This window comes from Tachysurus fulvidraco, chromosome 22 (genome assembly GCF_022655615.1).
Source record: "Tachysurus fulvidraco isolate hzauxx_2018 chromosome 22, HZAU_PFXX_2.0, whole genome shotgun sequence".
NCBI classification, from domain to species: domain Eukaryota; kingdom Metazoa; phylum Chordata; class Actinopteri; order Siluriformes; family Bagridae; genus Tachysurus; species Tachysurus fulvidraco.
This window is the reverse complement of record NC_062539.1, coordinates 4506849-4525979: the sequence shown is the minus strand read 5'-3', so window position 1 is coordinate 4525979 and position 19131 is coordinate 4506849. Positions and strand designations below refer to the sequence as shown.

Here is a 19131-nt window from a genome sequence, read left to right as displayed (position 1 = left end):
GCACAAAAGAGCACTACATAGTAACCCTTGTTAAAAAGCAGCCTACCTGGTATCCCCGAAGCCACCCATCATTTAGTGCATCATTTCATTTAACGTTTATTGTGGATTAAATCTATTTCATTTATAATTATTAAATGATTTTTATTTAAATTTTAATTATTTAATTTAAATGAAGCAAACTTTTTTTTTCAACAAATAGTAATCTGATCTTTATAGCAGCACTAATTTTGCCTCAGGTATTAGGCTCATATTTTTGGACGTTTATGTGCATTTACATTTAGATGACTCCCTAAATGAGGAATAATACAGACACTACAATAATATGAGGATTGGGACACAGCCCTAGTCCTATGGCGCGGAGGAATCCCGCTGTTTGCGCCACCTCCTCTGGTCACATGGTGTCTATCCACAACCGGCTGGTGGGCGTGTCCTAACGAACCCGAGGTTCATTCATAACTACGGTCAGCTTTAGGAGGAAAATTAAAGGCAGCTAGTGAAGAGCCGCATGAATCCCAACTAGGTGAGTGATTCCCTCTTTATATTTAAGACAGGATTCTGTTTACAGGCAGATTTTCATTTTCACTTGGCTGTGTTTGTAAAAGCTGGTAAAAAAAACAAAACAAATCTAACTGTTTATTAGAAGCTGCATGGACGTAGAAATAGAGAATAAGTCAGGCATGTAGCGAGATGTGAGTGAGGCAGATGTTTGAAGCTGAACAGCGGTTTGCAGCTGCAGCTGTGCTTCAGTGATGCTGATGCTGATGCTGCGGCCCGCCTGATTACACGAGGCGCGATTTCAGCATCGGCGCTGATATTAAGGGAAAACGCCAACACTGTAATGTGAACTATAATAACAGGGGGCGGGATGGACGTGGTGGTGAAGCTGGAAGTGTTCCGAGGTTCAGATCATCACATCTCGGCTTTCTAAATCCGTCTCACTTTATGAGCTGTTATGGCGGGTTTGGGGATGTGCAAGTGCTTTTCTCCGTGAGGAATGGGGATCCTCATTCTCCCCTAAAGCAGCCAAATGCGGTGCACACACACACACACACACACACACACACACACACACACACACACACACACACACACACACACACACACACACAGAAATTTCTGCATGCCGCTGGACGGTTGGAGCTCATTATAGAGTGATATGGTGTTATGACCCATTCCCTTATTCAAGACAAGGTTATTATGAATTCATGTGTGTGTTTAACATTTATAATATTTGAGAAATGTTCCCCTTTCAGACCTATGAGATGCAGAATGCTGCCTTGCTCAAAATGTGCTTTAAGTGAGGAGTTCCCAACCCTGAGTGAAATCCTGGGCTCCCCACCCACCCCCGTGCAACTGTCTCTACCTTAACGGAATATTCCTGCATGATATCAATCTATATTAATTATTTACACAGTTATATAAAGAAAATTGGGGCACTGGGTGGGGGATGACTGTGAAGTGCTATGCAAGTTCTCCCAGTGTCACACTGGTTTTCTGGCAGCTTTAGAGCTGAAAAAATAAAGTGTTTTAAAAATGATTTGCATTAACATTTACTGATACGTTAAAAACAAATTGTTTACAGTGAATCTTCATGTGTAATGATTAAAGGTATAACATATATGCTACAGATGTAGATAATGATATCCCTTTAACTCAAATATTTCAGGGTCACTCTAGTGCTTAGACTCCCTTTCCATTTCAAGGCTCTTTCTCTGATCCTAACACACCCCCTTTTTGGTTGGTCGTGATGTCTGGACTGAGAATCTCTGACCTTGGTGACTCTCTTCCAGCCCTGAAGCATGGTTACATAAACTTGAGCTCACTCAACACACACACACACACACACACACACACACACACACACACACACACACACACACACACACACACACACACACACACACACACACACACACACACACACACACACACAGACACAGACACACACACATTTACATACACAACTTTTTGAAGAGTGTACTTGTTGAGCATTAGCGAGGAAGTGTGTACATGTGTAGCAGAGAGAAAGTGAGACAGTTGCCCTGGAGGTTCTTTACTGCACCCTGGAGATTTCCTTTCCTCATGAATACACATCATCCAGAAACAGGCCACTCTATGTCCGGAGCTGCCGTACATTGTTCATGTTCAGGAGCCATTACAGCCTGGCTTAATGGAGATTGTATGCGTGGGGGTGAGCATGGGGACATGTTAATGCCTCTTAATGGTCTTGCCTGAAAATGAATTGGATGTGTGCAGTACATTCAGGTGGAGTGGTTTTATGGCTGGAGTGTAACATGCGTAGGAGGTTCCCCACAGTCAAATAGTCAGATGTGTGTTTAGTTGTAGAGTCAAGCTGTTCCCGAGGGATTTGTTTATTTTAGTTGTACATAATCTGTGGGTAAAGTTGTGTAGATGAAAACGTTAATCTCTCTTTTTTCAGCCTTTATTTAAAAGCTCTTTTACTATGAGAGGAGATTATGATATTATGTAACTTGAGACCAAAGCTTAGAAAACAGAATGAAAGATAAATGTGTGAGATGATTGTAATCGATATGGAGTGTATTATAAATCTGTTGCAGCATTAATCTGCGGTATGGTTTAAGTAATTTATATTAACATTGCTTGGAGTTGTCATCCTGCCTCGCATTGAACTGAATGTAGCTGAAGAGAGGACCTAAGGACTGCCTTTAACTTGATGGTTACTTGAAAGCACACAATTAAAATGTTACTAATTATGGTGCACTTAATGCTAACTCAGTTGCATGTACCAGTGTGTAAAGGGAGTAGCGACTGCTGTAAAATCCTGTAATAATGAATAATGACTTTTTATCCATTTAAACTTGTGAGTTTTCACAAATTTCCTCATATTTTAGAATTTTATGGTTTTGACAATAAGGGTTTATGGATTTATATCTCAGTTTGTAGTGTATATTAAATGACTAAGGTGCAAAGCATGAAATGGATTTGAAAAGCTTAAACAGAACCATTAAAAGGCTATGGATGAAAAAGTTCAGCTATTTTTCTCCTTTCAGGGTTTCCTCAGTGACTGGTTTTAGCATGAATGGTTGAAACCAGCCAAAGAGCAACAGACTTATCATTAGGCATCTCAGAGCACTATTGCCTGCCTCACATCTCCATGGTAAGAGGGCAGGATGGAAAGAAAATACTAGATTGAGAGAGAGAGAGAAAGCGAGACAGACGGGAGAGAGTGCATTTGTGTTTTTTAGAGATGAGAAAATGAGGACGAGGGCAATCATGACAGGTGGGCTTTGAAGTGCTCTTGTTGTACAGAGCTTTGTTGTTTTCCATTTGCACTGTGTGTGTGTGTGTGTGTGTGTGTGTGGCAAAACCAGACACATTAAATGAACTCCTACACAGAATGAACTCAGCAGATGATTTCTCTATGTGTGTACACTGCAGTGTAGCTTGCTAAGCACTGGGCTACGTAGGTGTGACATGGGTTGTCATGGGTTGGGATGGAAATAAGGAGCCAGGAGGGCAAGCCTGGGACAGTTCGACAGGCTCTTTATGTCCCTTTAATACAGTACCTTAATTTTACAGTAATTACACACACACACACACACACACACACACACACACACACACACACACACACACACACACACACACACACACACACACACACACACACACACCTCTCTCTACCTTTTATTCTCGCTGCCACTCACATGTTAAAGAAATCCGTCTGGTGTTAACCCTTAGCGCTCACTTTTCCTGGCTCCGCCCTTCCATTCACAAACTGGCGTATGACCACACCCCTGCCTCCACTGTAGGACTGTCATAGATGCTGTCACTTACAGCAGGGTTACACACCAGTGAACATTACATGATTCCGGAGACCTTGGACACTGACTCATTCACATACACATCTTTCATAGTGTACCTGCAGTATTTACAGTACCATATCCTGCACATTTAAACGTTCAAATATACAAAATGACACAACAATAATAGTTTTATGGGATTTGTCTGTGAAATGTCTGGCATGTGGAACACTAGGTATTATATAAATTATGCCCAGTTCTGTAATATTAAATTAAAGGCCACCCATGGTTAGTAGAAGGCTTCAGAAATACAAACAGCTCCTTTAAGCTTAACCACAATAACCAGCAAGCCTTTGTTGCCTTTTATACTTTTGATTTTTGTGGTCTAATGAAGCAAAAATAAATTTCCCTGCTTCCTGACAATGCAGGAACATTTGGTCCATAAAGAGTAAAATCAAACATAGCACACAAACTTGTGAGAAAATAAATGATGATAAAAGAAGGAAAGGAAGGAGTTACATGATCCTCAAGTATCACTCTTCTCAAGGCATGTTTTGTCTTCATCATTTAGCTATCTAAATCCTCTTTATATTGTATACCCCCTCTCACTGCTGTCACTAGTCATGTTTAATCATCCTCATCATCATCATCATCATCATCATCATCATCTACTTAATCTACATTGACAAGGCTTTCAGTTTGTGTGTTGTTTAAGCAAAGAGAAAAATGTGCAGACCACAAAGCATCACACTTATATCTCGGATGTTTTGGCACCTTTTCACATCCGTGTCCCTGAAGTGAAGCCAAAACTGGGAAAGCTGAGAGAATGGAGAGGAAGATGTGAACATCCGAGCCAGCTCGCAGTAATGCAGCTGCTGGTAGATTAGCCTAGTCAGCAAGACACCCGGTGGGCCTGCTGAATGAAAAGTAGCTGTCTATCTGATTGCCTGTCATGTCTGTGTCTCTTCTTGGCTCCAGGAAGCGCACACTCTCGCCAGGACCATGAGCGATGAGCCACCTCTGCTGACCACCCTCACGGAGAACGCCACTGTGAGTATCTTCACCTTCACACCACACAGACACTAAACAACAAGAAAAAAAGCAGATAAAAGGAACCCATATAGGTTTGAGGTAGAAACTTCTTCCCTGTAAAAATGTCAAACATCTAAAAAAAAAAAAAAAGCCTCGAGGAACTAAAACTTGGCTAAAACTTTCTTTCATCAATAATAAAATCAATCACTTTTATATTTCTGTTTTTTAATTTTTGAACTAAAATCAGAACAATACTAAATGGATTTTGTTTAACATATTATTCTTAGTTTTGCCCTTTGAATATGTGGAGAAGTTAATTGAGCATATTTGGAAGGAGTCTCCACTGTCGGCATTTCATTACCGGTCAGAGATCTTGCATTTAGAAGTTGCTGTTATTCAGTAGTGTAAGTAGGTGGGCTGTTGAGAGAACGATTGCCTTTACACAGAAACAAACTCTTCATTTGTATTCTGCTCTGCTCTCAGCTTTCAAAGCCACAGTGCTATATGGAGCTGCATCACTCGGAGGCAGCGTAGCTGAAAGTGCAGCAAAATGGCCTGGAAGATTTTAGTACGACTTAAGAGTACTGACTTAACAGTTTGCGTTACAGGGTATATTAATGAGCATCAGAAAGCATCGACACAGTGCAAACCATTAGACCATTAGACCAATTTCCATTAGCATTTTCAGCAGTTTTTTTTAACCAAAAGTTCACAAAGTGTAAAATAGTGAAAGAGCTTAAATAAAAACAACTCAAACTTTTCTCTTTTTAAAATACCATAGCACTGTTGAATTCTTTATTTCGACTCGTTAGATTAATTAATTTTCTCTATTAGCAGCTCTGAAAGTAGATCCAGCTGGAAGTCATATTACACGCATTATATTGCTCTAATAAATAATTGTTTATGTAATAACTTACACAGGGCCTTGTACATGAGAAGACGTTACTTTTTGTTTGGAAGGAGTCTCCAGTGTCAGGGCTTTCTAACAGACATAGAACTGTTTCTTTAAGTTTCAGGTACAGTAATTTAAGTTTAAGATAACAGGAGCTAACTCGTTCCATAGACTGCCTATAACATTTTAATTGCATTGGATAATTGCTATATTGTAAAATCGATAAAACATTTCAGCATATACTGTTAGGAAAATAATCAATATCACCCAGTCTTGTTTTATTACTTATTACTGTAAGGAACATTCTGTTTCAGTCCAATGAGTGTATTCAGTTTTTTAATGTATGGCACATGTGTATTAGCTGGTTTTATGCTTTAGGTGTGTACACTATAGTATTAAGGGACAAGCATCCATGTGGAAAGACTTGTTGCCTGGAGACCGACCAGTGTGTAGGGGAGTAGAAAAGTTTCTCTGAAGGACACAAGCATCGGTGTTCAAAATCATAACCTGTACAATAGGATTAAAAGCCCACTGAATGCTTCAATAGCTGGAGAAGATAAATAACTGCCTGGAATATGATGAAGAGAAATATTCAGCATACTCACTGATTTATGCTCCAGCAGCAACAGCAGCAGCACTTTTTAAAATATTTCGACATGTTCCCACGCAAATTTTCTGCAACAGCCAGATTTTTTTTAGTAAGTATATTTAGGCACCTAATCCTAATCATAACCCTTACCCTAATGGACATACTGTATTTTTAAGCTCTATTGCTCAATTCTTTTTTTTAATACATTCCAGTGTGTGTCTGATTCTTCCAACTCCCCCATGTTTTTAAATAACCCACACAAACTCATGTATAACTCAAGTCAGCTATGAGATTTCCCAACTATTTCTCCTCTATTATATAACAACTACCAACCAGGTATGGTGAGGATTAACACTTGCTTCATCAAAGAGACACAAGAAGCCATCCAAACAATTTTTTTAAACATCTTCTCTTGCTGCATCATGTAGCAGCGTATCATATTTGGAGGAATGCACTATCTGCTCACATGGGGATACATTAGCTCACCGACGCACTAGATTGGCTAGTATTGCTGTGATTGAGATTGAGAGATAGAGTATGCCGTCCCTCTCTCCCAGAGATCATGGTCCATTTTTCTCCCAGGACATTTCTGACTGGGGCTTTGTGGGATTTGAACTCGTGATCTTTCAACAGAAGAATGAATGCTGTTCTGTTACACCGCTCGGGACGCCCCTCAAGGGATGCAAACTTTTGCACTCACTCAACTGCACTCAACTGCATTTCACATTCTGTAAGTCATGCATTGGCCATTAAGTATCCATATTACTTTAAGCTACATACAGTAATTTGTATTCACACAGAATAGTGCTTAATTGCTTACGGCCAGCAATCAGTTACATAAAAAAGTAAAAGATTTCACTACTGATTAAAACATCAGTTGGTTGATAAGGCCTGCTCTTTATGAGACTTTATCTTCCATAATGACCAAAATTAAACTTGCATCCACTGGGAAATATCTGCTTTTAAACACTCATGGACCAATTTAACTCAAATATCATTAGCATTAAGCGCCGGAGTGGGAGATAGTGTGAATACTCTCCCTGTTTAATTAGGAGGATTTAAAGGAACAGAGTGACATTACATACACCTGGTCTCTTGTTTTACACCGAACCCTGAATATCACCTTCATTACAATGAGATTATAATGATTAAAAAAAGGAGGTCTTCCTTATGATGGATTGGCAATCCAAATTTGCAGACAGTGTTCCTGTGACAGACTGTGGAACCATCTTAACCACAACCAAGTTACAGCAGTTGCTGAAAGATTTTCACAACTCTAGGTGAGAGATACACTATAGGGCCAAAAGTATTTGGACACCCAACCTTCACACAAATACGTATATGGTTCTGCCCCAAACTGTTGCTGGAAAGTTTGTAGCACAGAATAGTACAGAACGTTGTTGTTTGCTGTAGAAATACAATTTTCCTTCAATGATACTCAGACAAACAAACTTGTTCCAACATTACCATGTGACATAGTGAGCTCCAGGAAGAGGAGGATGAAGCGGTCCATGGTTTTCCAAGGTTGAAAGGGAAGTGGCCAGTTAACACCTCAGGGATAAACTGGAATGCTGACTGTACACCAGACCTCTTCACCTGATATCAGTCCTCAGCCTGACCTTACAAATAATCCTGAGGCTAAATTGGCTAATTCCTACAGCCACACTCTTAAAATCTGGTAGATGGATTACGAAAAGTAGTGGAGGTTAGTAGAAGTTCATTTTGCACATATGAGTGTGATATTCAGGTGCCCTAGGGCTTTTGGCCATATTGTACTTGAAGTAAGTAGTAACTTGAAGTAACACCCCAGTAACATGGGTAAGTGAGCTTACTCAGATCATAAAAACTACATAACAGAGCAAAGAACATCAGCTTAAGCAGATATGATGGCAGTGAAATAATGGGGTGGGTAAGTTCGGGGGATTTGGTAGAGGCCCAGAGAGGGTTGTAGAATAGGGTCAGCAAAAGTTCACCAATGTCCATGATGCAGGTTTCCATTCACCCTTCTCTCTCCAGTTTAAAATGCCTACCTTCGATCCTGCTGATGCCAGGAACATGTCAGCAGCCACCTTTAGTCCACACAGCTGCTTCCCTACTCTCTCTCTCTCACTCACACAAACACATGTTTATAATAATACCCTTGTGAGGACCTTCCATTAACATAATTATTAACACAACCAATTAAAGCCATCGTACACCTACATCTGACCCTAAACATCTAAACTCACCTATCAAAAGGAAATCTATTTTCTTTCTTTGACTCCAGTGTAAAAAAAAAAAAAAAAAAAATTAGTTACCTCATGGGGTCAAAACTCTCAGGGTTTTTTTAAACTTAGGGAGAACTTTGGACTCCAATAAGATAGAAAAACAAGCACCAAACACACACCATACCTGAAATGTGTTTCCACACAGACTGGTGCCATCGCAGGATAAGAGTTAAATAAACACACTGATAGACTGTATTATCCTGTGTTCTTTGGTATCAAGGGCAGTGATCGAAACTGTATGTGTAGGTGGCAGAGGAACTTGTATGCCCTCTAATCTGTAATTTTAAAATTAATCACATAAACTGTGTGTTTGTGTGTATAGGATGTGCCACTGGCATCAGCCAGGCCAGATAACTATGTGCTGCTGTTGGTGATGCTGTGTGTTTTTGCTGGTGGAACGCTGGTTCTGCTCTCTGCTCTCCTCATCTTCTGCCATCGCTGCTGTCAGAGTGGACGGCGTTACTCGAGGTGAGAGCTCCTGATCTTACGACGCAGATTTCTGCATAGAGGTTACAGATTTTGTGCTCCATCATTTTACGTAGACAGATTGTATAATTCAGCCTGATCGTGAGCCCTCCACAAATAGATCCCAGAACCCACGCACGTACGTGTATCCAACGCACGCAGGTGTGCTATTATGCTAACATCGTAAGGCTCTTTTGATGTTCAAGAAATAACCATCCAAAACAGAGCAACGATAAAGCTATCTTTCATACCAATAGAGAAATCAAAGCCCAGCTGAAGAATAGAGATGAGCTGGTCTGAATTACAGACTAGGAGCCCTGTATGCCTTCGCTGTTCTGCCTGCATGAAGAGGCAATCTGATTCGTGTGGCAAAAGCCGAAGTGACACTGTGTTTATGAGCGATGGAAACCTGTCCTGACAGAGAGAGCAAAAATGACAGTTACACGTATTTCAGGCTAAGTGGAAATAACAGGCATCAGAGTCGTCATGATCAACTGGATTATGAGTGCATTTCTGTTAGCGTTTGTTAGAATATATTTATATCACCACTTCATATTTTCAGTCAAATAAATTTACAGCTAAACATTTAGTGTGTTAGGTTTCACAGGTGTTTGTTTGTTATTAAAGTAAATGGGAAAAAGCCACTTTTAGCCACTTTCAGATCCTTTTTAAAGCTTTGGGATCACAGTAATACGCTGATTTTTATTTTACATCTAAAAATATGGGGAGTGTAAACTTTTGCATTCAAATACATATGCACAAATAACATACTGTTAGTCATGTGCTGGTCATGAAGCATATTTCTTACCCCCTCACACCCCCTCACTGCTTAGGGCCAGCGATGACTTGGAGAAAACCAACACCACATATGTGGAGGAGAGTCAACCTACTCAAGGTAATTAAAAAAATAACATATTTTAAGAAATTGTAACTTTCATTTTGGGTTCTTGCACGTATTACCTTTAGCTGTGGTCTAAGTATAAGTATAATTGTATAGGAAAGTGATAGCTGATTCTAGAGTAGCATTCTTACTTTAGTATAACTGATGTATGTAATAGGAAATAAATGCATTCAGTTAAGTGGGTCCATGTTTGTCTGACAGACATCATCATCAGGATGGAAAGCACAGATACACTGTCCACCTCCAGCTGTCACGGCGACGAGAACACAGAACGCTTCCAGTCATCTGTGTATACGGGCCGACGGGTCTCCTTCAACGAGACGGCTATCTACGAGCAGAGCAAGAAGAACCAGGAGAAAGGCCGAAGGTCAGGGAATATAATAGGTGGGGTTGATTGGTGTGGGTTGTTTTCCGTCACAAACTGAGGTCAAAGTCGAAATAGAAATTATGTTTGTTCTATTTCCGCAAACCTGGATTAGCATAGCAGAAGTGCCAATATTTCTTAACAGGCAGAGATAAAGGACAGAATCACAAAAAACCCTTATGTACATCAGTGTTTGAGATGAGAAATAAAACATCAAGACCACACCATACACCACAAGCCTAATAACTTTGTTTCTTCTGTCTTATAATGCTGAGGTTCATGAATATCACCCAGCGCAATCAGCACAAAAGGACAGTAATCACTACCAGATGCAAAAAGGGCACCTTTCACTTCTTGCATTGTTTCCCCTTCAGTGAAACTGCATTTGCTCTGACTGCTGCTTTAGCTGAGTTTTTAGCTTGATCCCACTGATCACTGTTGCAAAGGGGTCAAAAAATAAATCAGAAAATCTATAGTTAAAGCAGAGATGTTGGCACATCTAAGAAAGCCATGTTTGTTTCCAGTAGGATGGACCACACTAACTTTTTTTTTCTTTGATTTCTAAATGAACTAACGACTAGACAGCACAATCATCTTTTAAAATGTAAATACAACAAGCTTGGCTGATGATTTTCAGCATAGTAAAGTATAAATAGAAACTCTGCTGTTGATGTTACGAGGTTTCTTATGTCATTAGCATACGTGCTTATGACTAACAACAGGCTTGGCATATTTACCTCTTGTTTATCATCGTGCTCAAAGTGCCTTTAGTATTTTTACAATTTTCTTCAGTTTGAATTCTTGTGACATTTTGATGCTTTTGAATTGAACTTCAAGTGACGTCTGTGTGAAATAAGAAGTATGTTTAAAAGAACAAAATCCTAAGCTGTTGGACACACTTTCTCTTTGACAGGTATACTCTTACAGAAGGTGATTTCCACCATTTGAAGAAGGCTCGTTTGACCCATTTGCACATTGCACCTCCAGCACTGAACATCCTGACCATCATGGAGTGTGATTCGCCTGAGAACAGCATCAGCCTGCGAGAGCAGCTGCAGCACAAACCGTCTCTATCTATTTTTCAGGTAATGCAAATACAATCTTGCTCTTAGGTCATATAAACAGTCCATTTTATAACCATCTTGAAATTCAAAATAAGATTTATTTAGGTGGTATGGAAATGATGTTCACTGAGTGCACTGAATTTCTGGGCTCACTCCTGCACCGGATGGTCTTTCAATTAACACCAGACTGCTGCATTAAATAAAACACACCATGAAATACTCAAGTTGATATGATCTGTGTGTCTGTACTGTAGCTTGGTGAGGGCACCCTGCCTGAATCTCAAGTGCCCTGGAACAACCAGAGTCCAAGCTGTGCTCTGCCTGGAGATACACTAAACTCTGTTCTGGATACCAACTTTATTTCCAACACGAATGAAGGAAGCTTTAAACCACCTCGATCAAGAACAGTGAGTATCTCATACACTCTCACTCGGTTCTGACAAGGAGGTATAAAATGGCACTTAATATGCCCAATATAAACCAGGAGCCTTTTCAGTCCATATCACTCGACACCAGAGACACTGCACTACTCATAAGAGATCACTACCTCAGGACTCACGTCAACACACCATCATTCTGTCAAACATAAAACCTCAGCATAGTTGTCGTAATGTATTGGCAGAAAGGCCTTATGAACCATTTTTCACTTAGAGGAACTGTAGAGGAACTTTCAGGGCAAAAGTTAGTTCTTAAAGTTCTCAAAGACCTCTTGAAATTTATTTTAATATGCTGGCTGAACTCCTGCTTGTTTCTCTCACTCTGTAGCAGTCCCACTCTTTGTCTCAGATTGAAGCAATTGGAAGTGCTGCTTTAAAAATGGAGAGCAACCCAGGATCCTCCCAAATGGCAGGAGCCTGTGGAGCATCTGGAGGAGGAGGAGGAGGAGGAGGAGGCAGCTCATCTTCAGGGCAGGGCACCATGCTGCACTTCCTGTCCCGACTCAGGCGACATGCGAGTCTGGAGGGAGCCAGCAACTATTTCACCATCAAAAAGTGGAAGTTAGACAGCAGTAACAGAGCAGCCAGCTTGGACCTGAGAGGTGAGCTGTAAGCAGAGAATGCTCACCATGTTACAAAATCAGTAGCGTTTTCAGATGGAAATCAAATACTGTGATAGTGAATCGCTGTCACTATTTCAGATACATGTACCTTGAGTAGCACTATAGTGCAGTTATTTATTTTTATGCCAATAAATAAACCAATAATAAATGACAAACTGGCATAAAGAAGGGAAATTACCAGACCACAGAAAATCCAGGATTCGTGTAAGAGCTAAATTGTGGACTGGGGTTTCTTGATGATTTTTTGAGAAAAAAATTCTCTTGAGTAAAACATTTCCACAGCTACAGGAAAGGCAGAATTAAGCACCATGTATGGCTTAATGAACAGGCCATTGGAGACCAATCAATCCTGGATCAATAAGTGTGTTGTTAGAGTAGCCGAGTGAAGGCTGACTGAGAGCTCAAAAGTGGCTTCAGTCATAACACGGGAAGATTCAGCCTGCTAAATTAACGATGTAATAATTTTGTTATTCTTCACCTGATGTGAAAGGTCAGCAAGTGTGGAATGTTAATTTCCTCCTAATGAAGCCTAGATCCAATTACATACTGTTATTACTGGTGCACAGGAGCATAGCTTGACCACAAAGTCTGAACTTAGTGACCTCTCTTTGGCGCATTGTGTACATACTTTCTTTACATCAAGACAAAGTATTATGTAGCTGAGAACACCTACGTGAAAAATTGAATTCCAGTTCAGAATACAGAATAGGTGTGCTCAAGAAGTTTAAAAAAGAAATCATTCAAATGTCTAAGCCACCTACTTCTGTTAGAGAGCTAATCTTGAGTAAAATAGACTAATTTTATCTAATACACCTTTAAAGATTTCCCTTCCTACATTTCATTCTTTTGTGCTCGACATCTCTCTAAGGTTCTCCACGGAGGCGAGCATTTCAAAGACAGAGAGCAGCAAGCGAGACTCTGGAACAGGGGGAGGTGGACATCCAACAGCCAGGAGCAGGTGGAGGAAGTGATTTTTTGTTACATGTCGAACCCCCTCAGCCACAAGGTGACACCCCACGACGACTCTCTGCTGGTTCTTTAGAGTCATCAACTACTGGCTGTCCACCCCCACCGGCCCCGCTCAGGAGGTACAGACCTTTCATCTTCTGGCTTACTTTAGGGTGTACCTGCATCCTTTGCTTTCTTTATGCTGACATTCACTACATGCACTACAAAAAGAATTTCTTTGTTCAAATCACTCAAGGATAGACAGCATTTTTTCCTGTTATTTCACAATATTCTCTACAATATTTCACTATATGTTGAGAGAAATATTCGATTTGGAAATGAAATCTTTTGTTGGTCCTAGTGTAAACTCACCGATCAAATCTTTCCCACAAAATTTGCTTTTGGATACAATTCCAATTGAACAAAAGGTTATACTTAATGATAATGGGCCAAAGGACTGCTAGGGCTTACAATTTCACTGACTAAAGACTGTTATGACTCAGGTCTTATTTGTTTTCACTTTGGTCTCCTGTAGGTTAGAGATGAAGGCTGTGTTGGAAGCAAGTCCAAGGGCTGAAGAGTGCAAGACTCAAACAGAATGTAAAATACCAGAATCTCTTGGCCCTCAAGGGGAGAAAGAAGTAGAGGAGGATGGAGATAATGGGGAGATCATACTAGGAGCAACAGGAGGAGAAGGGACTAGAAATGGAGGTGCCTCTGGATTTGGGTTCGTGAACAGACAGGAAAGCCTGGAGCAGCCCAACATGTACCAGGACATCTGGAGCCTACGAGCATCACTAGAGCAGTATGCTTCTTCTGACCTGAGCAGCAATGACAGAGACTCCACACGCAGTGATGCTGATAGTGTTTGTTCACTAGGGGCCCTTGGTGCCTCCAGAACAGGCATGATTATTTACCAATCGCAAGACATAGACGATGAGATTGATGGGGATGGTGACCTTCCATATGATGATGTCAGAGAGCTTAGCGGAAGAAGGAATGGCAGGGACAGTGTGGACTCAGAGAGAGGCAGCGACAATGAGGCTGGAAGCAGGAAGCTTCTGCAAATGGACAGTGGCTATGCTTCCATTGAAGCCCCATGCAAAGCTCCAGAGGAACTACGGCTGTTTGGAAGCACTTCTGGCAAGACAGCGTCAGAACGCCGCCGGTTCTTTACAAATGCTGGCCGCAAGGAGACAGTGTGTGAAAGTTTCGAGACTCGACTGTTCAAGGAGGAGCTTGAAGATGAAGCTTCAGAAAGCAGTATTAGTATAGAATCAGAGGGTCCTTGTAACACACCACAGAGGGAGCCGAATGTCTCACTTAGAGAAACACCAGTAATGGCGGCAGAATCCAAACCCAGGCCGCGTTTTCGTCGCAGAGACTACAGCATCGATGAAAAGACAGAAGCCCTATTTAATGAATTCTTACGGCACGATCCACAGTTTGACCAGCAGGGTTCACCTTCTCTACGGCACAGACATCGCTCTCGTATTCACCTGCGCAAGCAATGGCAACGCACCAAGCAGTATAGTGACCCCGGAGCTGCTCGCTACTCACCATCCCTGGAGAGACAGCGCAGTTATGCACTGCGGAGAGGAGACAGTGCCAACTATCCATTGGATACACGGTACCACAGCACCCTACCGCGTATTGCTAGTGCTGCAGATGAGGAGGCCAGTGAGGGAGCAGCCAGTGAAGGCACTGAATCACCCAAAGCACAGGGCACTGGTCCAACTCATGAAGACAACTCCAACAGCAGTAACAACAGCAGTCCTGTGGTAAAGTTACAGGAGGACCATCCCACCCTGCTGTTTTCCACACCCTACTTTACAGAGACACAAAGGTGGTCAGTCACAGACCCCAGTGATATAGAAACAGCTAACAGCCAGTGGAACACGGGCATTCACATTCCAGAGAACAGGTATCAGCATAAGGACCCTATGGACAAAAGCTACACGCATAGTGTAGTGGAACCCAGTCCGGCCGATAAACTGGTGAGCAGTCTAGATGAACGACTATATTCCAGCCTGAGGAGGACTCAAGGCAGCCAGGAATGCATGGTGACTATGAAGCACACGTCCCCAGATCTGAGCCAGCACTGAGTACAGGAGAGAGGAATAATATGAATTTGTGATCTTAAGGCTAACCCAATTACAAACTACCATAACCTCAACCATTTTTGGATAAATAATGCATGTCTGTTCCTTCATAATGCAGGGATAAGTGGGTATGGTGCAATCTCAAACTAGGAACATCTGAAAATGTCTGAAAATGTAGTAAAATCCATATGCAGAAAATTATGATTAAAAAAGATGGCTAGTTTTTTCCTGAATAGGTCAACGTTAACACCACTTACACACAACACTGTGAAACTAGGTAAAATAGGGTGTTTTTTTGAAACAAATTACAGGGCAGTTCAGAGTAATAATCACAAGTGTCTACTGCACTTTTGTTCATTACAAATTCTGATAAAAATATCCAGCGGTTTTCTCTCAATGAAAAACATCAGACAGGATTATTTCTTCCAAAGGAAGTCAGCAGTTCTTGATAAGTTAATTACTCTCAAATATGTTTTTTTTTTCTTTTTTCTTTTCAATCCAATGCTATTCTGGAATTGTAACCATACTGCAATCCTAGCACTCCATTCTGTTCAATCACCGCTTTCATGTATTGCTGATTCATAATCCTCTTTCCTCATTCATGTCTGAGATTAAAGCATTTCATCCACAAATTATTTCCCCCATTTGAAGATGAGTTCAAAATCAGTCTAAATATTAATCCGAAACAACCGAAGCTCACCACTAACCATTGCTTTTGCCGTGTTGATGATAAAGGCTGCATTACAAATACAATATTTCATGATCTTGTGGTTGCAGACCAAAATCACTTATATAAGAATTCTTTGGCTGAGAGTTGGTAAAACTAGATCGCTTAATATCATGTACTTACCAGCCAGTTTGCAACCAAAGACACTTGATTAACAACGTCTACTACTTGCTGTTCAGATCTGCATCAAAAACTAAACGTCATTAATAATAGTTTTCACATTATCAAATTGTAGGATTATGATGTGAGAATTATATCAGATATTGCAGAACATATGAACATGATTAAGAGAATTTGACCAAGATTTAATTGCCATCATCGCAGTGTGAGACAAGACTACTGTTATCACACAGGGTAAAGCAGTCTTAACACAGCATGTCATATTGGTGAAGGGCAGCCTCATAAATAAAAACATCAATAATACATTGAAAATAAGGAGCAAGGGAAATTAAACAGCAGTTTTTCAGATGTCCTTGATGGTATGATACTGGCATCAATCTTAGGAGGTGGGCCAGTGGAGTCAGACATATTTCATGATTCTGGCCAAGTTGTCAAATAGTACACTTTCTATTTTATACCCTAATGTTATTTATTGATCTTTTTTTCAGTTCTAATTATCATATTTATTAATGTCATATGTTCTATTAAGAAACCTAATAGAGCTAAGCAGATGTTATTCATGACTAAAGGGATGAGTAAATGGCCCAGAGCTTGGAGAGTGATTTCTGAAATCGATTGTCCATATCAAAAGTCTCAACATAAAAAAACAAACAAACAAACAAAAAAGCTTGACATTTTATTATTTTTTTTAGAAAATCTTGCACTAAACTTGAAATATGCTAGAAGTATTAGCTACAGTAAACTGGATGACTTCATAAATTACCAACTTTAATGAACATTAAATTACTACAGGGGTTTATATGATGGAAATCTAGGCTGTTTAACAGATTCTCCATTGAAGCACCTTAAACACGCATGTTCGTTGCACACTAGTCCTTGTGGACATAAAACTGTCAGAGATCGATGATAACCCCCCATCTCTCATTTTCCTTCTCTACTAGCTCTTTGTTCTCATATTACATATTGATTAGCAGCAAAGAAAAGACAGCCCTTAAACAGTGAGGAGACAGAGTATGTTTCTGCTGCCTGGGTTAGATAATGTAGCGATAGGAACTTCAGAAACTTACATTAAGGAGACTGGAAATGGTCACGTAAGGGTTTATAAAAGATCTACAAAAAATGATGCATTACATCACAAAGCACATGGCAGATTTTAGTTAGCTGTACTTCAACCCCTTTAGAAAAAAATCTTTTCATCAGTAAAAAGTAATTTGGGGTAAAGCATTTAATTGAAAGTGAATATCCAGCCAGTGTAAAAAGGACTGAGTCCGTATGTACTCTAAACTAAATGATTACTATATGTAACGTTACATTTGGAAATGAATCTAGCTTGCATTTGAAAACATGAATGTGTCTAAAATTTAACAGAGTCCGAAATGTAGAGCAATAAAAGTTTGAAGTATATAAATGAAATACTCTAAATATGTACTGAAGAACCGTAGTCATGTGTTCCATGATTTCGGCACTATTGTCTGCGTAACACTTACAAACAAAACATTGTTTTAGAAAAAAGTATTTAACCAATCAAATTGTGTCTGGCAACATTTCATTTTTACAATGTTAATCTGTTGATGGCTACATTTTGCTAATAAATAAGTACGAGGGTTGAATAGAATCCATGCAACCAGCATGATGACGTTCGGGATTTGGAATGATTTGAATTTCAAATGATTTAGGTTACTATTCTTTTACGAAATACGGTTTTTCCTTCAATCATTAATCTGGGTAAGAGCTACACTTTAAACGTGAACCCATCAAGTCAATATCAAAATATAAATATAAAAAATTGCCAAATTTCTTTACCCCAATAATCATTGAGGAATTTGGATGATGCAACTATTAGGAACTAAAGTGTCCATTTTTTTTAATACCTATATGAATGACTCACGGGAAAGTGATTTTTAAGCACTATAAATGGATTCACACAGTTGTACAGCTGACACTTTTATCTGTGTTTAAAAAAAAATTGTTACCTGTACGTCATCATTTGTAAATGTAATACGAGTGATAAGTGCGAAAGGATAAGTGAAAAGATCATTGCTATGGTAACAGCAGTAAGCTAAGAGGTCACGGCACCAACTCTGACACTCCCATCTGTTTAGGGAACAGTAGTCCCTTCAACTCCTCCCAAAAAAATGATGCTTAATCCATTTAGAACATAGTCTGATGTAACCTGCCTCCTACATTTGAAGCATTTACTGTTCATCTCATTGTAGACTAACTCTTCTAACAAAAGCCCAGGTAGACATCTAAAGCAATACTTCATTTATACCATGTGTCATGTCAGATATTTCTCTGTCTGTCTCTTTCTCAAATGGAACAAATATCTGATGTATATGTGCAAGTTCTGACCTGAACCCCATGTAGGTGCTTGAAGACGATAGAATATCAGCCGGTCTTCATGATACATGGATGAACGAACCCACTGCTGCACTCTTGTGCAGTTCTGCATGTGAGAAGAAAGGAAATCATGACATCGGTGTTCTCTGTCGATTCAATGCTATTAAAACTCCTCCCCTCTTAATTTTACCAGAATAAATGATCATGCTTTGATCCTTCATTTGCTCAGAGGGTTTTCTTTAAGTCTGTGGTGTCGATCCAAAAGAATGGATTAGTGCTATGTAATTAATACTTACCAGTTCAGCCTAGTCTCAGTATTTTCCAGGCAGGATTTATTCGATTATTTGTCATGTGTACACAGGGACAGAATCCTATAAACTTCTAAAATAAAATAGTGAACACAGTATTGTCTATAACAGCAGTAATTCAACTGAAATTCCTTCCAGACTAAAAGCCATTACACACGCACAGGTTT

The 19131-nt window shown here is 40.0% G+C and overlaps 1 protein-coding gene across 1 annotated transcript; it reads left to right on the top strand.

The window, feature by feature from the left end:
* The first annotated feature begins 409 nt into the window (after window positions 1-409).
* LOC113645321 (voltage-dependent calcium channel beta subunit-associated regulatory protein) lies at window positions 410-18884 on the top strand. Its single transcript, XM_027150858.2, has 10 exons — window positions 410-520; window positions 4764-4835; window positions 8888-9033; window positions 9864-9925; window positions 10133-10298; window positions 11209-11380; window positions 11614-11766; window positions 12125-12398; window positions 13288-13507; window positions 13903-18884. The coding sequence occupies exons 2-10, from the start codon at window positions 4788-4790 to the stop codon at window positions 15470-15472; spliced, it is 2811 nt and encodes a 936-aa protein (XP_027006659.2). The 5' UTR covers window positions 410-520; window positions 4764-4787; the 3' UTR covers window positions 15473-18884.
* The last annotated feature ends 247 nt before the right edge of the window (window positions 18885-19131 follow it).